The sequence below is a fragment of the Megalobrama amblycephala genome, linkage group LG3 (genome assembly GCF_018812025.1).
Source record: "Megalobrama amblycephala isolate DHTTF-2021 linkage group LG3, ASM1881202v1, whole genome shotgun sequence".
Classification (NCBI taxonomy): Eukaryota; Metazoa; Chordata; class Actinopteri; order Cypriniformes; family Xenocyprididae; genus Megalobrama; species Megalobrama amblycephala.
In genome coordinates this window covers 20,118,198-20,138,697 of record NC_063046.1, presented here as the reverse complement: position 1 = coordinate 20,138,697, position 20,500 = coordinate 20,118,198, and the positions used below count along the sequence as shown (strand labels likewise).

At 36.7% G+C, this 20,500-nt stretch overlaps 1 protein-coding gene across 1 annotated transcript; it reads left to right on the top strand.

The window, feature by feature from the left end:
* Positions 1-294: 294 nt before the first annotated feature.
* Positions 295-19,475, top strand: nr1h3 (nuclear receptor subfamily 1, group H, member 3). The gene is made up of 11 exons (XM_048184573.1): positions 295-438; positions 4,489-4,633; positions 7,907-7,989; positions 9,636-9,812; positions 10,103-10,369; positions 10,883-11,085; positions 13,188-13,367; positions 13,599-13,698; positions 13,842-13,955; positions 14,937-15,031; positions 16,619-19,475. The coding sequence occupies exons 3-11, from the start codon at positions 7,947-7,949 to the stop codon at positions 16,763-16,765; spliced, it is 1,326 nt and encodes a 441-aa protein (XP_048040530.1). The 5' UTR covers positions 295-438; positions 4,489-4,633; positions 7,907-7,946; the 3' UTR covers positions 16,766-19,475.
* The last annotated feature ends 1,025 nt before the right edge of the window (positions 19,476-20,500 follow it).

The following is a 20,500-nucleotide window of genomic DNA, read 5'->3' as shown; positions in this document are numbered from 1 at the left end:
TCAATATTTTATACCTTTAAATGGCAGAAGTAGCAAGGCTAGTATAATATTCCGAATTCCGCCCTCAAGAACGATAGCACTCATTTTTATCAAAGTGAAAGTAATTATTATTGAAAGAAAATAATTTCAATCTTCCAGTACTGAAGTCTGTTCAAAGCTGTCTACTACATTCACGTTTACAATGTTGTTGTTTTTTTTACTCTCTTTTTTTTAATGAATTTTCGACATATTTATAAACCGTTTGTCAAAGTGACGCCGTTGTCACTAATAAGGCTTTTATTTTGAAGGCACAACACAATAACAGTCCTGTGTTTGTATGCAGCCATCTTAGAGCTCTCTCTCTCTCTCCACGGCCTACCTAGGCGTTTCTCTCTTCACATCGCCAGAGTAAAGTTCACCGTACTGGATTAAAGATCTTGTCATCTTCAGCAAAGCGAGGTATCACTAGAAAAATGAGCGTTATTCTCATCTGACCACGCCATCTCTTGAGAGAGTTACATGAGTGTTTACGCGGTACAGGGGCTGTGTAATGAGGAATATGTTAGCTCATGTAGCTGCTGTCATGATGAGAGACATGTCTGTCAGTGCTTCATATAACGCTTGTCACTTGTGCTTCAGAGAACACTTACCGTAAAGTTGTCAGATTTAAAATGTCAGTGTTCAGATGGTAGTTGTTTGGATTGTTTATTGTATTACGCCGGTGTTGTTTTAAGGTGCAAAGGCTAACAGGGTGTTTTGGCTAGCTGATGAGTGCTACCACTAACACTACTGTTCAATATAGTTTTATAATCCGTAATCTGTCCTGAGTTTATTAGAGGCTAATCCTCAGAGTTACAGTATTTGGGATGGAGTGCAGACTAAAGCCGTTAACGTACCCTGAACCCTTCACAGAAATTCGTGTGAAAGAGCCGTTATGGAGTTATTTGGAGCTGGTTATACAACTGTTCCACTGGTCCTCTAATTTGACAGGTCGAGTGAGATAACAGATGTGCTATTAATTATTAGATTACAGCACAGCAGGGTCACTGGGTTTTTTAATGCATTTATTTTCACTCGCGAATCGATACGTAGTTATGTGACTCTTGCCTGCAAGTGACCAGCAGGTTGTGAAAGTCTGAAGAACTCGGTGTTTCCAGGAGCGCTCTCGACGGGTTTCTCTCTAGTTCAGGAAACGAAACATGGAAAACACGGAGTGGGATTGAGGAACAAGTTGAGGCGAGGAGTGGCCGGCTTTTAGTCTGTGCTTTTTGGGGATTGCAATCAGCTCAATGCTTGATTCTTTTGAAACAGTTTTCATTGTTGTGCAACATAACTGAAAACAATAATCACATTTGCAGTTGTGTTGGTATTCTTAAATTGGCATGAAATGAAAATTCACCCAATCTACTTTCTATGTGCATGTTATAGATTTCATTGTGAATGATTTATCTATGTCGATGTTTCTTTTCTTTTTTGACCTCGTAATTTTTTTGTCAGTCAATCAAAATGTAATAACTGTACCTTCTGGTGGAAATGACAGACTTCTCTCTGGTGATATATGCTGGATTTCTCCAATAATTTAGTCCGTTTAAACCCCGCCCCTGCAAGCTTGTTCATTTTCTTTCCACTTTCGAGAGCAAAGTCCACATCTCAAAATCCAATCAACAATTAAAGGGTTAGTTCACCCAAAAATGAAATATCTCTCATTAATTACTCGCCCTCATGTCATTCCAAACCTGCAAGACCTTCGTTCATCTTCAGAACACAAATTAGGATTTTTTTTTTTTTATCTCCCATAGAAAGCAACGAAATTACCACATTCAAGGTCCAGAGAAGTAGTAAAAACTTCATTAATATAGTTAACATGACTACAGTGGTTCAACCTTAATGTTATGAAGTGACGAGAATACTTTTTGTGCGCAATAACAAAACAAAAATAACTTTATTTAACAATTTGAGCTGCTGTGACAAAGTGAATGCACAGCAGGCTTCCTTGTTTACGTCCGAATGTCAACTCTGTATTGGCTGATGCTGTACAAGTGAGCAGCACGACTCGTGCGTGTGATGCTAACGCAGGAGCCGGTCAATACCGAGTTTGCATTCGGACATAAACACAGAAGTACTGAACTGTGTTCACTACATCAACTGCGTATGACAACAGCTCAAATTGTTAAATAAAGATATTTTTGTTTTGTTTTTGTTTACAAGAAGTATTCTCTCCGCTCTCTCTCTCTCTCTCTCTCTCTGAATTCCTCTCGGATTTCATCAAAAATATCTTAATGTGTGTTCTGAAGATGAAGGAAGGTCTTACTTACGGGTGTGGAACAACATGAGGGCGAGAAATTAATGACAGAAATGTTATTTTTGGGTGAACTAACCCTTTAATGCATAGAACCAAGTCTCCACCTTTTCTCCATATTTTGTTTGATAATCCATTACACTCACATCTACATCACAATAAAAAAGACAAGATCTAATGGTACTTCTGTTGTGACATTAATATCAAACATGTGTATGATTACATGCAACCTATACCCTAACTTCAACATGTCACACTGAAAATAAGCACACTTGGCTGCAACGAGTGTTGTATATTTAGTCAATTAAGTGAAATTTTAGCATTTTTTTTTTTTTTTTTTTTTCATTTTTGTTTTTCAAATATGTTAAGACATTAGAAGTTGTTGTACAGCTATTGCCATTTGTATGCTTGTGAAAGAGCAGTTTTTAGCTGTATTATTTATTTGTCTGACAAGTTTTGTTTACAGTCGAGGAGAAAGTTATGCCTTCAACACAATACCACAAGTGTGATACACAGTTCCTAATTCATAATCGATTTACCTCACTCCTACCATTGAATACTTTTTCATGAAAAGGTGGTTGAGCATGGTACATAGAGATTTGTGGGCATTTTCTATGAAAGACCACTTTCTAGTTTGGTGTAATAGGTATAGTCTGTTTCAGGGTAGAAACCAGTCTGCACATCTTCTCCGTTTTAGTATCTATGTTTTTTTGTTGTTGTTGTTGTTGTTGTTGTTTTTCTTTTCTTTTCTTTTTTTCTTATTTGCATCTGTCAGTAGCAATTTGGTTAATTTTAGAATGTAAGAAGTAGTTCTGTGTTGAGAGTCTAACCCAGCTGTACTTTTAGACTAAATCGTATGCTACCATTTTGCATTATGAATCTGCGTCCTATGTATAGTAGGGGTTTCTTCCTCTTAATTCTCATGACAAATTTAGAGGAAGCTTGTACAGAATAGGAAAACCCCACTTCCTGAAATAAGCTCAATCTTAACTTTAACCTATTTTGGGGCTTGAAACTTTCAGGCAGCACTTAAACACAGATTTCTTCTGAATCAAAGTGGTCTGAATGAATGGCCCATTACTCTTGTTTCAATTGTTCATTGTCACTATCCAGTTATCATATCTGCCAGCAGATGACCTGACTCTTGATCTGGCAGATGTAGAGCACACTGGTTTACAGGACAAAGGTAACAGCCTACTGATAAGTGCAGAACATTGGACATTGAAAGAAGCCTTCCACTGGTTTACATCGGGTCATGTTCAATGTGATTTTTTTCAATGTGACTGTTTAATTCGAATAGGAGCTATACAATTCATTGAACCTTCCAACAAAGGGGATCTGAGACAATGACAGGATTCTTTCTCCATTTTACAACTGATCCATTGTCTTTTCTTACAGCTGATATCATGCGTGCTGATTATCATACAAAATGTGTTTCTTTAGAAGTGTATCTTACTTTTCAGCTTGTATATTAGAAATGATTGTTCAGAAAGTGCGTTATTATCTTGGGCTGCTAAGAGTTTCTGACTTGTTATCTTTTTATAGTTGCAGTTACCATTTTATTTGATTTAAATTCTAAGTTTTGTATGACCGGTGACATAACCTGGACTTTGATCTGTTCATGGTGTAGGTGTAACAGTGGGATGACACAACATCAGGGTCGTACCCTGGTTGACGTTATTCTGACTGTTAAAGCACAAACTTTCTAGTTGCGGGACTCCTATTACTGCTTATTTTTTATTCAATAAACCCATAAAAAATATCCAGGCTTTGCAGAATGTTGTGGTTTGAGTGCCCTGACTGGTTTCTATAAGTGTCTTCCTTTTATTTGAAGTGTTTCCACTGGGATGTTCTTTGTGCATCTGTTCAGTGACTCCATATCTTTCTGCATTAAATTCCAAGATGTGATAAAGATGCTTTGGGAGACACTCATAAAAGGTGGAGGTTTGAACTAAGGCCTCTGTGGGGATTTCACAGTCATGTGAATGACCGCTAGTAACCTCTCATGTGCTCTCTTGCTCTCTTTTTCTCCCTCCTTTTTCCTTCTCTCCCTGTCTTACTTACTCATTCACCTTCTCTTCTGTCATTCTTTCCATTTGCTTGTTTTCTCTCTTGCTTGCTTGTTTTTTAAATAATTCTTCTGAAAACCTCATCTTTGGAACCTCCAAACCGAAGTCATTCTTGTTTTCCTCTCTTTGTTTTGCTGTCAGTCAGAAAGCTGTGGCACAGAAGAGTCTATTATAGGAGAGAAGTTTTCTCCGATGGCATCCAGACTATTGGAGAGGAAAAACACGATGTGCTGCTAGTGACGCAGGGAACAACATGGATGGACAATAACAAATCATCATTCTAGGGGTAAGTAGGGCTCTCACTCACATTAACGTGCTTTAGCACCCATATATGCACACACTCTACACATATCAATACATCTGGAGTGTTTTTGTTGTATGCTGAAAAGATGTGACTTTTTTTTTTGTTCACTTTACCTTAATGTTCAAATCTACTTTTTATATTCATAGTTAGATTGTGTCATGCTAATGTTCCAGATGTTAGCATGTGTAAACTGTCTGTGTAATAGCCTAATTCATTATTTAACGGAGCTTATTGGTATATCAGCATAAATATACACCAGATTTAAAATTCTTGCTGATTGCCAATTTTATAAATCTATTAATATTTAAGAAAATTAAAACATGAAATAAATAGTTTTTGTATGGTACAACTAAACTTTAGAAAATAAGTGATCAAAATAATGGAGCCGGGACCTCAGGCACTCTAGTTAGACAGTTATAACGAATGGATTTTAACAAATAGTTGGGTATTTTATGAGAAGTTATTAGGGGTGTAACAGATCACGGTTGATCCATGATCCATACGAACCAGGCCCCCTGGTTCTTAAAGGTGCCCTAGAATCAAAAATTGAATTTACCTTGGCATAGTTGAATAACAAGAGTTCAGTACATGGAAATGACATACAGTGAGTCTCAAACTCCATTGTTTCCTCCTCCTTATGTAAATCTCATTTGTTTAAAAGACCTCCGAAGAACAGGCGACTCTCAACATAACACCGACTGTTACGTAACAGTCGGGATCATTAATATGACCCCAATATTTGCATATGCCAGCCCATGTTCAAGGCATTACACAAGCCAGTATTAACGTCTGGATCTGTGCACAGCTGAATCATCAGACTAGGTAAGCAAGCAAGCAAGAACAATAGCGAAAAATGGCAGATATTGGTAGATAAATGGCAGAGCAATAATAACTGACATGATCCATGATTACATGATATTTTTAGTGATATTTGTAAATTGTCTTTCTAAATGTTTTGTTAGCATGTTGCTAATGTACTGTTAAATGTGGTTAAAGTTACCAGCGCTTATTACTATATTCACGGTGAGACAAGAGCCGTTGCTATTCTCATTTTTAAACACTTGCAGTCTGTATAATTCATAAACACAACTTCATTCTTTATAAATCTCTCCAACAGTGTAGCATTAGCCCGTTAGCCACGGAGCACAGCCTCAAACTCATTCAGAATCAATGTAAACATCCAAATAAATACTATACTCACATGATCCGATCCATGCATGCAGCATGCATGAGGAACATTTTGTAAAGATCCATTTGAGGGTTATATTAGCTGTGTGAACTTTGTTTATGCACTGTTTTATAGTGGGGGCAGGGAGTGCGAGATTTAAAGGGGCCGCAGCCTGAATCGGTGCATAGTTAATGATGCTCCAAAATAGGCAGTTAAAAAAATTAATAAAAAAAAATCCTTGGGGTATTTTGAGCTGAAACTTCAGACACATTCAGGGGACACCTTAGACTTATGTTACATCTTGTGAAAGAACATTCTAGGGCACCTTTAACTGCGTTAAGCCATAGTGAATGTTTATTTTTTGCACATGTTTGCACATGTTGCACATGTCTTACCAATTTAAAAAACTCAAGCGTTTTTAAACAATTTAATGCAAGAAGAGGCAAATTTCGCAGTCGCACATTGTTTTCTGTGCGCACACTCAAAGCATGCACGCTCACAGAGGCGCCTTTCAGATGTCGCACAAACACATAATCGAGCTCTGTTTCGCGACTCCTTGAGCTTGAACGGGTACGTACACACAAAGTGATCTCAAAATCATTGTCTCTACAAGTGTTCTTGTATGCTGTCACATGTGTTTCATCATATTGGTTCCATGCATTCGTATATGGGTTCCATGCATTTAGTGACCGCAGCCTAAAAATAACTGTCATTAATTGTCAAACAACAAAACAACTTTAACAATGATTAATCTATATTTAATTTATACAGTGAGAACACTGTGCATGCAGTGTAATTACAATTATATTTATATTATTACATTTCTGTACATGAATACTACTGTTAGACCTAATTTTATTGGTAACTGTTCTATAGTGTTTGTTTTAATTTGTGTATTCTCATTTTTACTGTCTGTTCTCATGTCAGTTTTTGCTGTGGTATCAAAGTACTTAAAGTGTTTTTTTAAGTTAAATAAAGTTACATTTGTCTTAAAACCCCTCATTTTTATTTGTATTTTATTTATTTATTCATGTATTTTATTTATTTTTTGCTGATCGGATCTGTGACTCGAAAACCGTAATATGATCTGAACCGTGAGTTTTGTGATCCGTTACACCACTAGAAGTTATTTAGTCTGAAATGCAGTTTACTTTTTTTTTTCTTCTAGTGATAATTTATTTTTGTGAGTCATGGTTCTTTTCCCTTTTCGCTGATAAGGGCACATTGTAGAATTGAATCAGCTTTTTTGCTTTACATTCTTAAGGAATGGCCACTTTTACCCTTGCACAACAAAGTTTCACTGGCAAAGTAGGCAGGACCTGCATGTGGTTGTGGACTGCCCACACAGAGGTCACTGCCAGACCAAGTAACTTGCTATTGGTTAGCTCTGCGGTTTTTGCATGTCAAAGTTCACCAAAATTTAACTGATGCGAAATTCACTTTGTGAAATGTTTCCACCATTGGAAGTCCATCAGGAAAATTCCATTAGGCAAATATTTTGTCATGTCAGGGTTAATGTGATCGAGCCTTTATCCAAAGCATTCTTCCCCAATTCAGATCTCCATCTCTGTTAAAAATCTCTGTTTCCTAAAACTCTCAAAGCAACACCCATGAGTCCAATTTTTTTGCACTTTCAATTCCTATTCTCAAGTAGGTAGTTCATAGAGCACGCTTAGTTGGCAAAAACACTCAATGAATTAATATTTCTCAACTTTTCTTCTTTTTTGCTTTGCACATTTTAGCTTAAAAAAAAAATTCCCATGATATGAAAGGATGACTGTGTAGTTTTTGTGAGCTTTCCGTACAGAAGTGTGACTACTTAAGGAACTGTACTGACAGTCATTAGTGAAGATCAGCATTGCATGCGTTTATTCTCAGTGAGAGTGGCAGACCACTGCTGCCCATATTACGTGACTGACCTGGAGTCTGTCAGGTGCTGTTCTACTCTATACGTGGTTTTGATTTAGTATTGAATTTAGTTGAAGTTAGTGTCGGTAGTTCTTGTGACTGAATATTATAATCAGAATCATTGACACAAACAGGCAGTTTTTCAAGGCTTCAACTTTGCCTTTTATTGTGCTCTGCAGGTGCAGTGTTGGTTCGTTATGACAAGTGGCCGTGTGGAAGATGTCCACCCTTTCTACGACTGATATCACTGATGTTGGTCATGGTAAGACTTTCGTTTCTCTTTTACTAGAGAGTGAAAATGTTCACATTTAAAGCGTAGATAAAAATCAGAAGCTGCCAGAACATGAACACTTTAGTCACACCTATAAATGTATGAATGTCATTGCATTTGATAATAAAATATCAAACCAAGTGCCATTTATTTCTAAGAAAAATAACACAAGCTTATTTTAAGCAAAACATTTCACCAAAGGTTTTGTGAACTTGAGAAACTGACTTCATATATCCACTAAAATCACCTTGGCACCAGTTACTTAAAAGTAATTGTGTTTGATAATGCATGAATTTTATTGTATTAATAGCAAAATATCAAACCAAGTGATGCTAGACATTGTGCTAGTGTTGCTTAAAGAGACAGTTCTGCCACCATTTACTCACACTTACTCACACTAAATTTTCTACTGTAAATATATCAAAAATGTATTTTTGTGAGTGGATATGCATTGCTATAGACTTCATTTGGACAACTTTAAAGGAGATTTTCTCAATATTTTGATTTATTTTGCACCCTAAGATTCCAGATTTACAAATAGTTGTATCTTGGCTATATTGTCATATCCTAACAAACCATACATCAATGGAAAGCTTATTTATTCAGCTTTAAGATTTTTTTTTAACTTATGATCATTCTTGGCTTTTTCATTATTTGCAAAACTTAACTTAAATTTCAACAAAAAATATAATGCTGGATGTTTTTGTTACACATCTGAAAAAAACCCACAAGAAATAAGGATGCTAAAATTTAAAGCCAGAAATATTTGGTGTAAGAGCAGAAATAAAATAAGAGACTTTCTTTTTCCTTTGGCAGAAGGAGCCCAGTGGTAAAACATTTAAGTTAAATTTACCTGAATATTTATTGCAAGGGTAATAATGATGAGGGATTTTTGAATTGGCTTCTTTCATTTTATTATTTAAAAATTTGTTGGGCACTGTCCATACTTTCTGAACATTAACATATGGGTAGAGTGCTAAGCGTCTGTCATGAGCTTTAATAATAGAAATGTTACCAGTGATGGAATTTCCCAAAAAATTCATGCCTTTTAGACCTGGTTGTGTTAATGTTTGTAATTAATCAATTAATACAGAAAAATAGGTTATATCAATATGTGTTCTATATTAATGCGTGTTGTTGGTTGTGTGATGTGTAATAGTCGCAGTGATTTGTCATCCATTAGAACTAGAAAAGTATAAAAACAACATATTTTCAAATCTAGTCAGTTTCTTGCTTCAATGACTAGTCTTAAAGTGTTAGTTCACCTAAAAATGAAATTTCTGTCATTAATTACTCACCCTCATGCTGTTCCAAACCCATAAGACCTTTGTTCATCTTCGGAACACAAATGAAGATCATTTTGATGAAATCTAAACATTTTTTTTTTTTTTAATTTAAAATTTTTAGTTTTTGGGTGAACTAACGCTTTAAGGACTCCCTGTGTAATAATAGAGTGAAAAATGCAGCACGTGACAAGACCGAAAGTCATCTGTCTGCATGTGTATGCCGTGCTATATTAAAAAATATCTAAGGAAGGAAAATCTAGTTGTTCTTACTAATTAAAGAGTAGGGTGTTGGACCCCTCGTTAATCATCAGACCCAGCCCTAAAAGAAATGTGTTGTTGGTGTGTGTACAGGGGACTCTCTGTGCTGTGCCAGTAAAGAGGGCCCTTCAGCAGCGACAGCAGAAGTGAAACAGGAGAATCTCAGTCAGACGGCCCCATACAGCACATCACACAATGAGCTGAACGACACGCTGCTCATGGAGCCCAACGACATCAAGATGTACCCCTCAGAGGACACCCCTGCACCAGGTGAGATTGAACAGCTGGAGGATACTTCTGGACTCATGTCATAGATAATAAGCTTCATGTTGCTTATAGCGTAAAATGATTCAGATAATAAGTTGAACTTTACCTGTTACATAATGTGGGACATGGGACTTTTACTCATGTATAAAAATGCGTGTCAGCATGAGTATGTGTATACAGTATGTGTGGATGAACTGGCCTATCTTGAGTAAATAAAAATGCGTTAGTTAATGTGTATGTTGCTTTGGAATTGCAAAGCTCATGGTGTCTCTGTCCTGTGTGTGTTTGTGCAGAGGGTCAGCCAGTGAAGAGAAAGAAGGGCCCTGCTCCCAAGATGTTGGGAAATGAGGTGTGTAGCGTATGTGGAGACAAAGCATCTGGCTTTCATTACAATGTGCTGAGCTGTGAGGGCTGTAAAGGTTTCTTCAGACGCAGCGTGATCAAAGGAGCTCAGTACACCTGCAAGAACTCTGGCCGTTGCGAGATGGACATGTACATGCGCCGCAAGTGTCAGCAGTGCCGTCTGCGCAAGTGCAGGGAGGCGGGCATGCTGGAGCAATGTGAGTGACGCTCTTTGACCATCAACATCTACGCTACCGTTCAAAAGTTTGGGGTCAGTCAGATTTTCAGCAGTCGTTACTCCAGTCTTCAGTGTCACGTGATCCTTCAGAAATCCTTCTAATATGCTGATTTGATGCTCAGGAAACATTTTGTATTAGTATCAATGTTAAAAACTGTTGTGCTGCTTAAGATGAATGGAAGGAACAGCATTTATTTGAAATAGAAATTTTGTGTAACTTTATAAACGTCTTTACTGTCATTTTTGATCAATTTAATGCATCCTGGCTGAATAAAAGCATTAATTTATATTAATTAAACAATCTTATTGACCAATCTTTTGAGCGGCAGCCATGTCTGGCTTTTTTCATCAAACATGGATGTCTCAAGTAGTCCATACAGCTGTCATCAAATCTTTTATCTTATCTGTTATGGTATGTCCATATGAAATTGTGATTGTGCTGCTTGTTTTGCTTATCATTCTGTTAGCAGCTTTATCTCTCTGTCTCTTATAGGTGTGCTGTCAGAAGAGCAGATCCGACTGAAGAAGATGAAAAAACAGGAAGAAGAGACGGCACGTACCTCTACAGTGGCAACACCCAGCCCTGCCCCTGAGATGCCCCCTCTGGCTCCTGAACAGCAGGAGATGATCGAAAAGCTGGTGGCCATGCAGAAGCAGTGCAACAAACGCTCTTTTCTCGATCGGCCTAAAGTCACTGTAAGTGCATTTATGTGCAATTTAAGAGTTCGTTCTCAAGCAGACTAAAACAGTAATTCGTCATTCTTGCTTTTGTGAAGTCGGACTAACAGACCTAGAACATGAGACTGTAGCTTGGCTTTTGTTGTTTATCAAACTACAATTCATAGTTTTCACATGACGCCACACCCTTACACCGTGTCTACACCAGACGCGAGCGTCGTGTCAAAAGACAATGGAACCCATTATAATCAGTGATATTGTCTACACTGGATGCGGCGCGGCGCGATGGGACACAACAAATTCCCGACAGCAAACGGATTCCCCGTTCTATTTCTGACATAGTCCAAGTGCTGCAATGGTCGATTTGTCTGGTGAAGACACGGTGTTATAGGAACACCCACCTGGAAGGCAAAACAAGGCTTTCCTCTGCTGCCTGCCAGTTATTTGTACCAGGTTTGTACTAATATGCCAAAACAGTGATATTAAAACATCAAATTAAAAAGATAGTTCCCATTGACTTCCATTGTATTTTTTTTCCCCCTCCATACTATGGAAGTTAATGGGGCCTATCAGCAGATGAAAGAATTCATAGAGGTTTGGAACAACTTGTGTGCATTTTTGGGTGAAACTATCCCTTAAAAGACCCACTGAAGTGTCCAGCATTATTCAATGTGTTGAAGTCGTTTCTACTGAAACAGGAAGACAAGGCGGGACATATTGAACAGCTCCTCCCCTTTTGTAAAATAGCAAATAGCGTTTCGTTTATATCACAACTTGGCTAGAGCTGTCAAGCTCAGTAAAGCCACAGATTCCTCCTAATCTCTAACCGTTTCTCCTCATAATTTCCTCCATATCGCTTTAAAATACAGCATTCTGTGCAAAATTCAAATGGGTCCTATACGTTTTCTGGTATACACTGACTGACGTATATGATCCACTCTGTGCTATCGTGTCTCTGGACTGAAGCAGACTGTGTAAAGTATATTTACACTGTATGAAAATTCTGTCATTAATTACTCACTCTCGTGTCGTTCCAAACCCGTAAGACTCGTTCATCTTTAGAACACAAATTAATATATTTTTGATGAAATCTGAGAGCTTTCTGTCACTCCATAAACAGCTACGTGACTACCACTTTGACACTTCAAAAAGTTCATAAAGAGATCTTAAAACCAATCCATATGAATCGAGTGGTTTAGACAAAATTTTCTGAAGAGACACGATCGCTTTATATGATGAACAGATTGAATTTAGGCTTTTATTCACACATAAACATTCATCAACTCGCACATCGCTGATGTGAAAAAAAAGCCTAAATTAAATCCATTTATCGTATAAAGTGACAGAAAATTTGGACTAAACCGCTCAATTCATAATTAATGACAGAATTTTCATTTTTGGGTGAACTAACCTTTTTAAATTTTTATTTCATGGGGACTTTAAGTGTACACCTTATTGATGAATGCATGCGCCCAGAATATGAACGCAACATACTAAATTGCATGTTAAGTGAAAAACCACTAAATTAAATAAAATGTTAAACCACTAAAAAGAAAATGCTTCCTGTGGCATAATGCATTAAGAGAGTGATATTTGAAGACCAAATTCACCATACCCCTTATTAAACATTATCAATAGGCAAGCATTTGAAGCCAGAATATGAACGCAAAAATAATATATAATATTAAAAAAGGCTTAACGTGCAATTTAGGCTGTTCACATCTGCTTGCCTGTATATATAGTATGCGTCATCAATAAGGTGAAGATTGAATTTGATCTTTTAATATCACAATATGTTAATTGTTTTAGAATGTCCTCAGTGTTTTTAGTGATTGAAATATTGTGGCAGGTGCTGTATGTGGATTGCAAGTACCCAAAACTTGCAGTTTGTTCACATCTATTTGTTTTTCTTCTTTTGAGAGGTGATCTAAATATTTGTGGCTTGAAACAGATGGAAAATTGATAGGCCTATGCTGCGGTTCTATCGATGTTTGGCTTTCCAGGTCTCTGTACCAGTCATGTGACTGAAAACTATGAATTGGCCTGTACATTTTACCCTTGCTTTGAAAGACATGTATTTGATTTCTAAATCTCTAATGCATTTTTTTTTTTTTTTTCAGCCATGGCCACAGAGTCAGGACCCACTTAACCGAGAGGTTCGACAACAGCGGTTTGCTCATTTCACTGAGCTGGCCATCATGTCTGTGCAGGAGATTGTAGACTTTGCTAAACAGCTGCCTGGCTTCCTGGAGCTCACCCGAGAGGACCAGATCGCCCTGCTGAAGACCTCAACTATAGAGGTTAGACTGACTGACCCTTAACACACATTGTTTTCAGTCATGTTCTGTTGCTGTTTTTGTGTGCACAGATGGAACACATTTGTTCGCCAGACTTCTTTCTGCTGTTGTTTTGTAACGGGAAGTACTTTAGAAAAAATGCCACCTGGTGTCAAGTTTTGTTTTTCAAGAAAAACCAATCACAGCCTGTACTGCTTGTTTTACATACATGTTCTACTTTCTTTTCTGCTGTAGATCATGCTGCTAGAGACTTCTAGGCGTTATAACCCAGCGATAGACAGCATCACCTTCCTCAAAGACTTCAGTTACAATAAAGAAGATTTTGCCAAAGCAGGTACTGTTTAAAATGTTGTATTGGTGCTCGATTTTAAACTTGCCTGATGTATATAAGAACCAGAATAGAAGGGTTTTTACATTCAGTGTGGTTTTATTTGAGACCTGTTTTTCTGATCTCTGTCCTCTCTGACTTGTCTGCAGGGCTGCAGTTTGAGTTCATCAACCCCATCTTTGAGTTTTCAAAAGGCATGAATGACCTCCACCTGGATGAGGCAGAGTACGCTTTGCTCATCGCTATCAACATTTTCTCAGCAGGTCAGTTTGACACACAAGAACCAATATTATGTTGTTTGACATTTGGTGAGTTTTATCAGGCAATAAAGGGTTAGTTCACCCAAAAATAAAATGTCTGTCATTAATTACTCACCCTCATGTCGTCCCAAAGGAGTAGGACCTTTGCTCCTTTTCGGAACACAAATTAAGATATGTTTTGATGAAATCCGAGGGTTTCAGCAGCATAGGAGAATGACAGGGGAGAGAAGAATTTGTTGAATAAAGTAGTTATTATTTTGTTTTTGCGCACAAAACGGATTCTCGTCACTTCATAACATTAAGGTTGAACCACTGTAGTAACATGGATTATTTTAATGATGTCTTTAGTACATTTCTGGACCTCAAAAGGTGCAATGATGTTGCTGCCTATGTGTGGTTCAGAAACCCGATTTCATCAAAAATATCTTAATTTGTGTTCTGAAGATGAACGAAGGTCTTATGGGTTTGGAACAACATGAGGGTGAGTAATTAATGACAGAAATGTCATTTGTGGGTGAACTAATCCTTTAAATTTTGGCCTATTCACATTAAGAAATATCTTTCATATCTTTCATTTTTCTATATTTTCATGGGTGAAAGGTTTAATAAAGCAAAAAAATAATTATAATAGGTTTTATATACCTTAAATTATAGAAGAATGTTTATATACCATTTTCTTATGGAATTCTAATTATTAATCCTAGTTTGGGTTTATTAAACTTTTATGATTAGAGAGAAACATTAGCTCAGTTTTGAAAGGGGAAGCCATTTTTTTATCATCCATTAGATTTAGTAGATACTAGTTAGATGGAGATTGCCATCTGGTGTGCTGTTGGTTTATTTTAAGACTTGTAATGATTCGTCCAACAGTCTTTCCCAAGGCAATTTAGTACAAAACTAATGAAATGCAGCATCATTCATTTGCATCAGTCAGTCTTACTATTCTTGTCTTGTGTGTGTGTTTGTGTGTATGTATGTGGTCAGACCGACCGAACGTGCAGGATCACGAGTTAGTGGAAAGACTACAGCAGCCATATGTGGACGCCCTCCACTCTTACATCAGAATAAAACGACCCAATGTGAGTATGATTTACCTCATTTAAAATACCTGTTAGATTTTAAAATGTAATTTATTCCCATGATGTATGTTACTCCTGTCTTCAGTGTCATCCTTCAGAAACCATTCTAACATGCTGATTTGGTGCACAAGAAATATTTCTTTATTATTATCAATTAGAGGTGTAACGGTACACAAACATGTTGGTGTAAGGCAGCGTTTGTGCTTGAAGGCACCCCACGAAACTGATTTCGGGCAGACTTCTGAGGAAGAGTAACAGTTTAATGATCTACAGCAAAATAGCACGAGCTTTGGTGAGAACTAAACAAATATTTAATTACTACAGTAGTAATTTCTCGCAAGAAATGACATCAAAAGTGGAAAACATTGGACAAAGGCGTACATTTCCACACAAACTGACCAGCAAATGCAATTTTTGGACGCCATCTTTATTTTTCAAGCTCAACTGTCACAGAATGGAACGCACAGGATTGTAGGATATCAAAGACAGCGAAGGATGCATCTATGCTGCCTTCAAAAATCGATCAGATGAAGGTATCTCAGGAAATAGGAAGTGAAGCCAACATTAGATTCGGACGTGCCTTGATGCCTTCCTACCTTGAAATGTGCCCTCCGAAGGCTGCATTTTCCAGTTTTTGGACGCAGCCCACATGTAAACATAACAATGGATCATCTATCTCTTCTTCTTCTTCTGCGCTTTTTACTGGTAGCAGGCAGCGTTGCATTACCATGCGTGCCCCGTTCTGGATCGGAGGTTCGATCGCCTGTGACCAACTGTATTCATCATGTGACTGCATGCACCAAAACCGTGACATCCGTACCGTTCGGTTCGGGACGAATACATGTACCGTTACACCCCTATTAACAATGATAAAATCCATTTTGCTGTTTATAATTTTTGTGGAAACTGTTATTTATTTATTTTTTTTTTCAAGATTATTTAATGAATAGAAAGTTCAAAAGAGCATTTATTTGTAATAGAAATCTTTTGTAACTTTATAAATGTCTTTACTGTCATTTTTGATCATTTTAATGCATCCTTGCTGAATAAAAGTAATGATTTCTTTAAAATAGAAAAATCTTAATGACCCCAACATAACAGTAGTGTTTCTTGATTAGTTTGTCAAAGGACCACTATATATTTTGCCTGTTGTGTCCATTATGTCCAGTAGGTGGCACAGATGATTGCAGACCCTTGCATCAATAACATGCAATAACAATTGACTATAACCAGTATTATTTTAGTTTTATTTATATAATATTATAGTATTTATTAATGTTTTAAATGATGTTTTATTTTTATATTTTTAGTTTTAGTAATTTTGCTACGTGCTTTCATTTTTGTTTTTTAAATATTTCTTTTTAGCTTGAATTTAGTTTTATTTCAGTTTTAGTAATTTTACTAAACTTGTTTTATTTTTACAAAATAAATAAAAAATTGCCTGATGAAAATAGTTTTTGTTTTATTTCAGCTTTATTTCAATTAAAGAAAAGATTTTTAATAGTTTTAGCAACACTGTACGACTGATAAGGTTTTGCTATTACTATGTATTCCTAATCATCCACTACTCTTTAATTTCCACCAAAGGATCATCTGATGTTTCCCCGTATGCTGATGAAGCTGGTCAGCCTCCGCACACTGAGCAGCGTCCACTCAGAGCAAGTCTTTGCTCTGCGCCTCCAAGACAAGAAACTCCCGCCACTGCTTTCTGAAATTTGGGATGTCCATGAGTGAGCCAGTGCTCCACCTCCAGGACAGAATGAGCCAGTGTCAGGGAAACATGGGTGGGCACGGATCATCTACAGACGGAACACAGGGTCCTTAAGGGCTGAAATGTTTCACACAGTCACGAGGAGCCTGTTTTTTTTTGTTTGTTTTTTTCTTTCATTCTCTTCCTTGACTTAAATATTTTGGACCCAGTGGTCAGTGAGCTGCTTCCTTTGAATGCGCTATTGATAGACTGTGTGGCCAGAAGTAGCTCAGGGACCGTTCAAAACAGGTAGTGGCTATTTGACCATCATTTGAGCTTGGGGTTCCTGATGGATTTGGATTCAGAGACTTGCTTGCTAGAGTGAGCGGCCACAAACAATGTGGTCATGATTTTTTTTTTTTTTTTTTTTTTTCATGTTGGTGTTGTTTATACTTAATGTTTCCAGTACCAAAAGCTTTGACGAGATTTTGGCAATGGTTTCTACTCTATAATTCATAGAAGAGGTTGTCTTGAAGGTTGTTCATTGCAGAAATGTTGTTTATTTACAGTGTTTTGTGATTCCACTCTGGCTAATTTGGTTGGAAATGGCTGTCGGCATTCTGCTGTTTTGAATTTGCATAGAAACAGAACAGTCTTCTGTTAGTACAGGCTAATTCGCTCATTTTTATTACTTGATGTTTGACATACATCTAGTCTTGTAATTCATGTTAAAATGCAATCTTCTTTTAACACCCAAAGGTTTTTTATAACAAAAATCAGTCAGTGCTTTACCAGTGCAAGCCATATTGATTCAGAGCCCATGTTACACTGATCCAGCGTATCATAACGTTCACAAGGAATTCTGTTTTCTGCTGGTTGGAATATACAGAAGAAAAAAAAAAAAAAACTAAGCCAAATGGCCTGATTTGATGAGGTCGAACGTACTGCCCAATGTTTGGGAGTGGTTAAAAGTGCTTAGAATATGATTAGCAGGGATCGGTAAGTCACTGGACTGAATCAGTGTGCTGCTCAACTCACAGCGACTACTGAGATGCATATACCTCTGAAAACTTAATGCAGACCGTGATTATTTCTTTTCCATTACATCATCATGTTTAGTTATGGCAATCTCCAACCTAATATGTCATGCTGTCATTTTATTTTTCTTTAGTCATCAGTTCTACTTGGTGGAGGGCTGATATTATTCGACAGTAAAAACATTAACATAAATACACAATCTATATCTCAGTTTGATGCCTAAGATGTCTTCATTACTGACATTTTTGCTGCAGAATTTAACTCGTAACAAATTATCAGTAAAATCAGTGGTTGAAATTGTCAGAAAATAACTTGGGCCATTAATGTTGTATTTCTTCTTCTCACTATATTTCATTTTTTTAATAATAAAATGGTTATATTTAGTTCTATATACACCCATTCATCGATTAGGATTGATGCTATTCATTTTTATGTGATTTGCAATTATCTGACATAGTCTGTTTCAACACAGGTTTGTTTTACCTCAGTTATACATTGTCATAATATTCAGATAGTCTGAATGCGCTCAGCCCTGTCCTCATCAAGAGAGATTAGCAACGTATGCGAAATAACCTATTTTTTTATTCAATTGAACCATATCGCAAAAGTAGCTCTGAAATAAGGAACTAGGCAAATGAGAGCACTTTGTAACGTCTACTATGCTCCGTAACAATGCAAAAATCAAGTGTGACCATGTACAATTCAGGTTTTACTGATCTTAAAAACCACTTTTATGACAGACATGGGTTGTTGTGAATCAATGCATTATGGAAACTAACATGCAAAAATGAGCAGAAAGCAAATTTTCTATGGTTAACTAAAACAGTTGGTTTGCTGTGGCATTATTTGCCCTGACCGTGCATATTGAGATTTGTTTGCTGACATTAGTCATATTCTATTTGTATGTTTTTTTTTATTTTTCTACCATCCTTCTGTCAGCTAGTGAAATTGCTAATGCACATTGTTTTCTTATAGCTCTTTTTTTGCTTTCTGATTATATTTCCCCATTTCCAGGCTCATTTTATCATAACAGTAATTTCTAATTTTTTACAAGGGCTTGAAAACACGCGTGTACTGATGCAGGTGTTTTACCTTCTATCCGTTCAGATTTCATCCCAGTTGGCTGACCAGTTCACAGACTGAATCTTGGTATAAAATCTACTGAAAGACATGCATTTTTGATCCTCTATCATTGCTTATCATCTGTTTGTGCACATAGGAATTGTGATGAAGGCTTAGATGAATTCTAGTCATTACTGTAATGAGCGTTTACACTCGCTGCCCTAAGCTTTTTCTCCACACTGAAATGATCTTCTAACAGAATGTTACTTACATGAGGCAGAGTGTAATGGAAAGTTGATTGTAGTTCTAATTTATGTGTACCCTCTCAGCTCAATGGACCTCATTACTCTGACTAACATAGTCTTCAATGGAAGGATGACATAGAAATGCAACCTTATGTTTTAACGCCTTAAGTCCTTGGATGTACACTGCTTTATATGTATAAATATAAAAGTAGACTCAATTTATTGTTCTGTGAGAGTATATATTTATCTGATAAAAATGCTGAAAAAAATAGATGACTCAAAGCCTATTCTTTATACAGAAATACATTACCTAAAACAGGGAACTTCTGTATTGTTTGTGTTTTTATTATTCTGCTGTTTTTTAATAGATCAGGGTTGATCCTGTAAATAAATACTGAATCTGAGCTTACAACAGTGGCGTCAGTGATCTGTCTATTAGCACTTGTGTTATATAAGTATCTCTCTGTATCCTAATTTAAAGAATATGAGCTTCCTATGGAAGCAGTATTGTTTGTTTACTCAGTCAAACCCACCCACTGCAAATAACGAGTCGCCTATGTTATTAGACATCAGTTTGCCATCAAGGTATCCACTCTGTAGCACATAACATGTTTTCATTTTTAACCTCGTTCCAATTTATTAATAAAACAAATAAACGCCAGTTCACGTGTCTGACTGTAAGCGTTAACGTGAAGGCAGGTCCCCTCTCGATGAATGAATGGTACAGTCCAGCCTCCGGCTTTATGCGGAACTCACGCTCTGTTCGTACAGTAGTGATGAGAGTAAATTATTTTCCGCGAATCGGTTCTTTTGAACACATCGTTTCAATGAACCGGTTCTTTTTCATTTTCTTCTTTATTCATTATATTTTTCTCCGACAATGCAATCTATCAGCGCAGTGATTTTATCGCAACAAAGAATATAACATTTACAAGCAAAAAGACAAACTAAATATTCTAAGAGTTACACAGTGAAATTCTGAAATGAACTGAAGCATACACCATAGAAGAGTCTTACAATCAACTGAATCATCAAAATCTCTTTCTTTAAGAACCCGTTCAGAAATCTGACAATTCCTTAGGCCTATATAATACCATATTGGAATAATGTAGAGAATTTACAGTGGGAGAAAGTGTGGTCCTTGTCGCATAAGTAGGCCTATCTATCTGCTTACTAATAAAGTAAAAGAAATAACATTTAAATTAATTCACAAATGTTACCCGACCAAAGCATTTCTTAAGAAATATAGGCTAAGTCAGATATTGAAGTGAATTGTTCTTTCTGTCATTCTGCTGAGGAAGATTTCATTCACTTGTTTTGGCAATGTCAGATGTGTTATTGTTTATCCAATCATATTTTATAAGTGACTTTTCTTTCGGTTTTAAAGATGTTTTCTTTGGATTGTTCGACTACTCTAAAGAGAAAATAGGGAAA